We start from the raw sequence: 9,586 nt of genomic DNA on the forward strand, positions 1-9,586 counted from the left end.
CTCTCTTGTGTATTTTTTATTTTATTTTTTTCTCTCTGATTACATCAAATTAGTTTTACCTTTTTCATTATGTGGAGTCATTTTTAATTCCTATCCTGATTTCAAAAGCTCTGTCTTTTTTTTTTTTTTTCTTTTTTTCTTTTTTTTTCTCTCCTTTGGGCAAGTGCAGAATTCCTTATGGCATCTTGTAGCCTGCAGTTCTTTTTAAATAGCTTTTTTTCTTTGCACATATACTGTACGTTTTCTTTGAGTTCAGTGTCTGCTAATGAATAAATAAATAAAAAGGTGCCTAAAAACAAAACAGAAAATAAAATGTGTGTCTCCTCTATCCCCAATAAGCTTCCGAAATGTAAGCGCAATTTCTAGGGTGTCTTACCAAACACCCCCCCCCCCCCCCAAGTAGAGAGTACTGGTGTGAATCCTCCCCCATTCCTGGGGTTGAAATATACTCTATGTAATGTGTGCTTTTACTTGGGTGGACTTTTGAAAACCAGAATAAAACAAGCAAATGTGTGTAATGAGGAGAAAGGGGGATATGTAATAAATAATATTTAAAAATGAGCAGGAATTCAATTACATGGATAGAAATTATTTGCAGTGCTTATGACAAATGGAGCTATAACTGTCATAAGTTTTCTCTGGAGCACCCTGGGATTGTGTTGAACCTTAGGGTTCTGTAAACTTTTGTCAGTGGTCTTGAATGAAATGACTGAAATAAACATTTTATGAGAATCAAAGATGCATTACGTTTAATTTTCTACAAGAACTGTATACATAATCTTAAATATTTATCAACTTCATGAACTTTAACATTTGTGACATTAAAGGAATGTTCTGGGTTCATTACAAGGAAAGCTTTGTTTTTTAATTATTATTAGGGTTTACAGTAAGGCACTCACAATCGAAGCAAATGGGGCCAGCCCATAAACATGATTTTAGTGTGTTAGAATAGCCGGTAAACCCTGTAATCAGTTAAAATGCTGTAATGCAAGTTAATCCCTGATTTTATCACACTCGTTAATACATCATGTATGTTTAAGTCTTGTGGCTATACTTTTTGTGTATTTTAACCTTTATGTACTGGCTCCTTTCACTTCCATTGTAAGTGCTTTACAGTAACCTTGATTTTTTTTTTTTTTTTTTTTAAGGAGTGAGGTGAAATTATTTTAACGTTATGCCTCAAATGCAGTCGATTGAGCTTAAATTGTTTTGAACCCTGAACATTTCTTTAAACATGCATGAGGTGTCAATAAAAAAACGCAAGGCAGAAACAGCCTGCATGGAAAAGTCTTTATTTGCTTAAACTCTTGTGCTTCCAAGGTGAATGGTGATTTCAGAGTGGTGCACAACCATCAGTTTTGTCCCTGATGATGGATTCTGACTCTGAGACCATCGCGTCCACCATTCCCTCAGGTCAGCTGGTCCGCTTAGCGGGGGATGTGATATCTGATTCGCTGAAACAAACACATATGGGAGTTTGGACTCCAGCGTTGTGACCAAGCTTTTTTGTCCATTTTCTCCATGTGATCCATCTGACATATGTGTTTGTTTGATGCTTGGGTCAGCGTGTTGCAACACATGGTTTGGTGTGTCCACTTGACCATTCTGTCCAATGGCATTTTCATGCAAATGCCCAATGTGAAGCTGCTGAGAGTGTCCCAGATCCATCGTTTGCTGTTTCCGTTTGTATTCTTCTAGTTTAGCCTTGCACATTGCAGCTTCCTCTTTGATCTGACAAAACTGCCTCTGCAGTTCTCTTTCATGGCCTTCCTCTGCCTTGAGCTCATTCAGCCAAAACTTGATCTGTTCCTCTTCTTCCGACAATGACTCAGAACTCTGCCTGGAAGCGTGTTGCTCTTCAAGCTCACGGATCAGCTGGTCAGTTGATTCTATTTTCAGTTTAAGGTCTTTCAGACTAGCTTGTTGTTGGATGATCAGTGTCCTTAACTCTACAATCTCATCACTTTCAGTTATGGGAATCTGTGGAATCATTGGCTTGTCAATGTCTGCTCCTTTTCTTATCACTTCCTCTTTTCTTGCACTCATACCACTATCATCTTTGCATCTGCCACGGTTTCCAAGGCAACTGATCAAAGGCTGATGTAGTGAGACTTTATTTTTGTCTTTTTTGTCCTTTCCTTGCAGTGCCCTGGAGGCCAACGTACTTTTGGTTGGTTTTGGAGATGCCTTATCTGAGTGCCCATTTCCTTCTAAGCCCTCCTTGTCTTTCCCCTTATCTCGTACTAATTGTGACCTCCCACCTCTGCCCAAGTTTTCCAGCCAACCCCATGCTTCCTCCATTAGCGTCAGCGACTTCCTCTTGGGTCTCTTCGGTTCCTCAGTGGGTGGCTCCGAGTGAAGACAGAGACGTGATAGAGGTGGAAGACTCTGTCGGTGTAGGGCAATTCCCCCACTGCCTCTCGGCGCCCTCCCGCCCCCTTCTGCTTGCCTCATTTGGGCCTTGGCCTGGTTTGTTTCTTCCCCAAGGGATGGACCGATATGCTTCAATGTAAGCTGCACCTCCTTTGCTTGGTCACCATATTTCTCCAAGGACTCCAGGAGCCGTTCATCTGGAGTTACATTACGTTCATAATCTTTGAACTTCTCTCTCAGAGTATATCGCCCAGTACGACCTAAGTGTCAGGACCATATTAAAAAGTGCCAAACATTATTGGGTTAAACAAATACTTGCAACCTACTAGTAGTATGTTTTCTTTGGTCTTGTTACGTTATATCAGATTATGCATTAATCATTGTTTTTTTGTTTTTTTTGCATGTTAATGCTAGAGTGAGTTTTGGTATCTTGTCTAACATTGTAACAATTATAAGATAATGGAGGCACCATCTAGGGTTCCTCAGACGCCACACTGGTGGAACCCTCTGGAGATCCTCCTGGTACTCTATAGGGGTCTCAAATATCCTATTTACATTATGTGCCCAAGTAACTTCAAAATATATTTCAAGTTCCTCAAAGTATTTATCTTATCATGGGTTTACTGGAGGAACCATTCACAGTAAGTTTAAAGTATCTCAGAGAACTGAAAGGGTGTCTGGAGCATCTCCAGAGGGTTCTGCCAATGTGGCATCTGAGGAACCCCAAATGGTTTCTTGAATATCTTAAAATTTTTACAGTCCAGACATTGACTTACCAAGTGCCTGTGCTAAAGTGATGACCACCTCCTGACATGTTGTTTTCTTAGTGACTCCACAAACAATGCGCTGGACTCCTTCAACATACACCTTTAGCTCCATTCTAAAAAGAAATACTTGTCTCAGGCTGATTGTCTAAACTTTATTATAAGTTCTAGAATGTCCTGTTCTCAAGACAGTTATTCAATAACAAGACAAACAACTACCCAACACCTTTTATAATCAACTGAAACTACAGGCAAAGAAAGAAAATGTTCCTAATATTCACTTTTTTCAATCCAACAGTAACCTGATCATCGTTTATATGCTCATTATAAAAAATTAAAAAAATATCAATCGTGTATACGTAAACATTCAAATCAATACTTTTACAGCACTTATTAATCTTGGTATACAGTACATATAATAATATATTTTTGTTAACTAATAGTTGTATAAATTAACATTAGTTAATGCATTATGAAACATGAACTAACTATGAACCCTTTGTTTTTGTTTTTTTAGAAATTAACATTAACCTAAGATTATTTATTGGTCATTGTTAGTTCATGATACTCTAGCATTTATTCATGTTAACAAGCCTTGTTGTGAAGTGTTACCAAACTTTGAAAAGAAACAATAAACGTACATTTTTTGCATTAAAATTATTAGAAACTATATTCTAAAATGTAGTACACAAAAGTATGCTTCACTAATCAAAACTTTTCCAAAAAATGGGGAAAATAACACAACTGACACTGACTACTGTTCATTATGAAAGGTGTGTACTGTACCTGTTCTCATGATGTTCACAGGATTCTATCGGTTGAAATGTGTCTTCCAAAATACTTGCATTCAGATGAAGGACAGTTGGGTATATGTTGTCCTGTACATGGAAAAGTCTTCTTGTCACCCTTGACTTAACTGGACATTTACAAACCCTCCCCTTCAGTAAACACTCAGATCAAGACTGATAAGTGTTTCCCAAGACAAGATTTTTTTTTTTTATGTTAATTATTTTGAATCTGAGTAATGAACAATGAACTTACACAAGCATCCTAAACATGATGTGTAATTTACCCTCCTTCATTAGTATCTTAATATTTTTGTTCAAATAAATAGGCAACATGAAGTGACATTAAAATCTTTACCTTAAAGGGAAAGTTCACCCTAAAATAAAAATTCTCTCAAAATGTACTCACCCTCATGCCATCCCAGATGTGACATTATATATACATATATATATATATGCTTTAAATCTATATATATATATATACTTTAAATCTCCACCTTTGATCAGCCCTATCCAGTAGGTCATAATATGCACGGAAAATGCGAATTGCTAAAAACAAAAGAAGTGGAAGTGAAAGTGAAAATGGAGATTTATAGTAAAAAAAGGACTTTCATTGATCTGTTTCTCACCATCATATTGCTTCTGAAGATATGGATTTAACCATTAGAGTCTTATGGATTACTTTTATGCTGGCTTTATTTGATTTTTTGAGATTCAAATTTCTGGCCACCATTCACCTGCATTGTATGGACCTACAGAGCTGAGATATTCTTCTTAAAATATTCATTTGTGTTATGCAGAAGAAAGAAAGTCACACATCTGGGATGGCATGCATGAGTAAATTATGAATTTTCATTATTGGGTGAACTATCCCTTTAAACATTAAATATAGTATTGTATGATAACCTTTAATGTATTTAAATAATATCTTTAAAATAAATAAGTATGCCTATGTTTAATAATGTAACCATGTTAACAAAGATTATTATTATTATTATCCATTTATATATTAAAATAAAATCCTCAAAATAAGGGTCAAGGAGGTAGAAAACTGGATAAAGGTTTGCAGTATTTTGTGGCAAGGCTACAGTTTGTTCTGCAAAATTAAAATGTTACTGCCTATTCTGCACTCCCATACATTCCAGTCATTTTTGTCTTCTCCCCCGGAGAGTTCCTGGACCCACAGAAGCTCTTCCCACAACACTAAGTTACAGCAAAATGACGCAGCACAAAAGGCCATGCCCACCAGCTCCTTAGAGACTTCTCAGGAAACCCCTTGTGTGTTATTATTCACACTGGGACTAATGACCTTCACTCACTGCGCAACAGTACTGCTGATGCTGTGAAGAAAGTTGCAGAAATCACCAGCAAAAAAGATCTCCACACTCCTGCTGGGGCACGACACACCATCATCAACAGCATCAATGCTGAAATCTCATGAGGATGTTCTACGCTCCCTAATGTGCACCTGGCCCACCACATCGGCCTCCACCACCTCTATGATGGACTTCACCTACACAAAGACGGAATGCACGTTTTTGCAAAGAACCTAAAGGATGCTGCCCTGGGCCACAATCCAACATCACTGAGCCCCTTTCCAATGACACCAGAACACTACCGGCCCATCTACCCCTACATGCCCAGATATGCCCCTTTGACCCCAGTGAGGAAAGACAACAGCTGGATAAGCACCTTACGTCATCCAGTCCCCCCCAACACACCTACTTGAGGCTCCTTACACACCTGTAAACCCACACTTACCTGCTCCACATCCACCTGCTGGCCATCAACCCCCCACAAGGAAAAGGAAACAAAAAACTGCCCCAAACCAGGAGAGACCCCCACAGCAGAGAGCTATGCTGAAGCTGTGGCCTGGCCTGGCCTGGCCCCCTGCCACACCTACACTCACAACAACCAGTGAGCTGGGGCACATTAAAGAGATTCTACAAACACTGTGAAACCAGTTATTACAGAGATAAGAACACTATTCACACACACACTCTCACCCTGCAAAATAAAAAAAAAAGGAAAAATAATAATTCACTAATGTAAATTGTTTGCCATGCATGTGTTTACATGTACAATACTTTTACATGTTTTCTCTCTGTCTTACCAAATAGGTTTATCTTTAATAAAATGTGTTCATTTCTTATAAGTTGTGGAACATTCAGGGTCTTCATTCTTCAACATTTGGCTTTAAAACACAGACCCAGAATTTTTTTTAAATATTGAAGGTGTCGACATTATTGTTCTCACTGAAACCTGGTGTCGACAGGATGCGCTTACCCACTGTCCCTCTGGCTACTATGAAATAATTGTGCCCTAAATTAAGTATAGACCGTCGTGGACGAGACTCGGGAGGGATTTTGGTGTGGTACAGGGAGGATCTGGCCAAACACATTTCTACTATTACACTTGGAAAATTCCACTGTTGGTTAAAACTAAACAATGAAATTGGCATTTCTACCACTGACACATATATCTGTGCCATCTAAAATCCTCCAGCGGAATCCCCTTACCATGATGAGGAATATCTGAACAACATCCACACAGAGATTAGCCGTTTCCAGGCCCAGGGAAACGTTCTGCTGTGTGGAGACTTTAATGCAAGAACTGGAACTGAACCTGATAATACTGACCCAAAGGGCAACAAACATGTATTTGGCCAGAGCCCCCTGAGCCTCACAAAAAAATCTCCCAGCACTTAACAATCTCGACCATATTGTAAATAAAAATGGTACAGAATTAGTGCACATCTGCCAAGCCTCAGGCCTATACATACTTAATGGCAGGATCAGAGGGGACTCCTTAGGGAGGTTCACGTGTTATTCAGGTCTTGGAGCTAATGTAGTTGACTATGGCATCACTGACATGGACCCCTCCTCCTTCAGTGCATTCACTGTCAGACAGCAAACTCCAGTATCGGACCATAACCAAACTAACATATATATTAAGACACCACATAGCAAAACAAAGTAGACTGGAGAGCAGTAAAATGTATCAAGTCCAGCAGAGATACAGATGGACTCCAGAATGTATGGACACATTTATCCAGGCCCTCAATTCTGAAGAACTGAAAAATCAAATCACTACATTTATTCATAAAAATGTTGAAATTAACAAGGATGGTGTAAATTTGCCTACAAATGAAATCAACTATATATTTCAAAAAGCAGCCTGTAAAACTGAGTTGAAAAAGGCAAAAAACATCCTAAAAAAACAACTCAGAAAATTATCAAATCTGAAACAAAATGAACCAAACAATACAGAAGTAAGAATTGAATACTGTTCAAAATTACAACAATACAAACAAACAATTAGAGTAAAAAAGCAACACCATCTCACCAAAATCTTACTTGAAATTGAACAATCAATAAATCAAAATCAGTTCTGGGATTTGTGGAATAATTTGAGCACAACAAAATAACAAGATTTACCAATCCAAAATGGAGAAATCTGGAAAAAACATTTTGAAAACGTATATAAAGAAATCCCACCAAAACAACTAAATAAGAATTATATCAGGTCAAACAAAGACTACAAATATATGAAAACACAATAAAAAAATCAAAATCCACTTGACCTTCCAGTTACACATAACGAATTGGTTCAAAAACATAAAAGCGCTGACAACATCCTAGGAGAAATGCTAAAACACCTGCGCTGCAGACGGCTGTGCTCAAATTATTCAACCTTGTACTTAGTTCAGGCTGTTTCCCTGACATCTGGGGCCAAGGACTTATTACCCCAATTCACAAGAGTGGAGACAAATTGGACCCTAATAATTTCAGAGGCATTTGTGTGAGCAGTGCTCTGGGGAAGTTATTTAGTAGTATTTCTAAACTTCCTTAATGAACACAGTGTCCTGAGCAAGAGTCAGATTGGCTTCCTTCCAAATCATAGAACTACGGACCACATTTATACCCGAAACACCCTACAGACAAAAAAAGGGAAAATATTTGCATGCTTTGTTGATTTCAATAAAGCATTTGATTCTATTTGGCATGACGGACAATATTACAAATTGTTACAAAGTGGTATAGGAGGTAAAGTTTATGACATCATAAAATCAGTGTATTCGGACAACAAATGTGCAATAAGAATTGGCAATAAACAAACAGATTTCTTCACCCAGAAGAGAGGAGTGCGGCAAGGCTGTGGTCCAGCACTGTCCAACATTTACATTAATGAATTAGCGGTGCAGTTGGAACAGTCTACAGCCCCTGGACTCACTCTGCAAGACAAAGGCATCAAGTTTTTGCTCTATGCAGATGACCTGGTGCTGCTGTCACCCACCCCACAGGGACTACCACAACATCTGGATCTGCTGGAGAACTACTGCCAGAACTGGGCCCTGGCAGTAAACCTGAAGAAGACAAAAAATATGGTCTTTCGGAAAAAGCCCAGATGTCAGGAACACAGATACTAGTTCTCTTTAGGCATCACCGCCCTAGAGCACATGATGCAGTATACTTACCTTGGCCTGATTATCACTGCATCAGGGAGTTTCAGTAAGGCAGTGAATGCACTTAAAGAAAAAGCTCAAAGAGTTTAAAAGTTCTATTATATTGAATAACCAATTCCAATCTGGTGTAAAATCTTTGATAGTGTTATACAGCCCATAGCGCTGTATGGAATTGAGGTATGGGGTACACTCAGTGATCAAAACTACACTAGATGGGACAAACATCCAACAGAAGCCCTACACACAGAATTCTGCTAAATTAATTTTGAAATTACAAAGGAAAACACCCAATAATGCGTGTAGGGCAGAATTAGGACGATTCCCATTGATTATTAACATACAAAAATGATCTCTAAAGTTTTTGATGCATTTAAAATAAAGTCCCACAAAATCCCTTCATTTAAAGGGCTACAAACCCAAGAACTGAACCCTGAAAAAAGTCCCCTCAGTCAGCTGGTTCTGAGACTCACTAACCCAGTTAACACTACTAACACTAACCAAGTACAGGCTCAGCGAGCACAGTCTTGCCATTGAGAGAGGCAGGCACAGAAAAACATGGTTACCCAGAGAAGAAAGAGTGTGTGCTCACTGTACGACAGGTGAGGTCAAGACAGAGGTGCACTTTCTCCTTCACTGCCTAAAATTCAAAGAAACAAGGGATATTTATATGGATAAATTTACAAACAGCATAAACAATTTACAATCACGACAGAACAAGAAAAAATCAAAACAGTACTTAGAGAGGGACACACAGCAGCACTGGCTACAAGATACATTTTAACATGCCACAGCCTGAGAGACAGTGGGTGAATATGTTTTATGTGTATTACCCCAGTATGTCACCCAATTGTTCACCACAGTGATCCTCAGTACGTGAATGTTTGTGACTATACTGTATGTGTATACAGTATGTAAACATGTTTGTGATTTCAAGTATTATGTTAACACTGTGATCTTCTGCTGTTCACGAATTGTATAATTTGTTATGTTGTTTAACTTTCGTTAAATTATTCATTAATGTTTTAATACTGCTTTGGTAATATTGTATTATTCACAGTCGTGCCAATAAAGCCATTTTGAATTGAATTTAATTCAAATTGAAGAGAGAGAGAGAGAGAGAGAGAGAGAGAGAGAGCGCATGTGTAAAGACTTTTATTTTGAAAAGCTGTGTGATATGTTTTTTTTTTTCTCTTCAAAGT

At 38.3% G+C, this 9,586-nt stretch overlaps 1 protein-coding gene across 1 annotated transcript; it reads right to left on the reverse strand.

The window, feature by feature from the left end:
* Positions 1–774: 774 nt before the first annotated feature.
* Positions 775–4,012, reverse strand: LOC127423790 (ras association domain-containing protein 8-like). Its single transcript, XM_051668373.1, has 3 exons — positions 3,924–4,012; positions 3,150–3,253; positions 775–2,633 (listed from the first exon to the last, which is right to left on the reverse strand). The coding sequence occupies exons 2-3, from the start codon at positions 3,250–3,252 to the stop codon at positions 1,300–1,302; spliced, it is 1,437 nt and encodes a 478-aa protein (XP_051524333.1). The 5' UTR covers position 3,253; positions 3,924–4,012; the 3' UTR covers positions 775–1,299.
* Between the last annotated feature and the right edge of the window lie 5,574 nt (positions 4,013–9,586).

The sequence above is a fragment of the Myxocyprinus asiaticus genome, chromosome 33, assembly GCF_019703515.2.
Source record: "Myxocyprinus asiaticus isolate MX2 ecotype Aquarium Trade chromosome 33, UBuf_Myxa_2, whole genome shotgun sequence".
NCBI lineage: Eukaryota > Metazoa > Chordata > Actinopteri > Cypriniformes > Catostomidae > Myxocyprinus > Myxocyprinus asiaticus.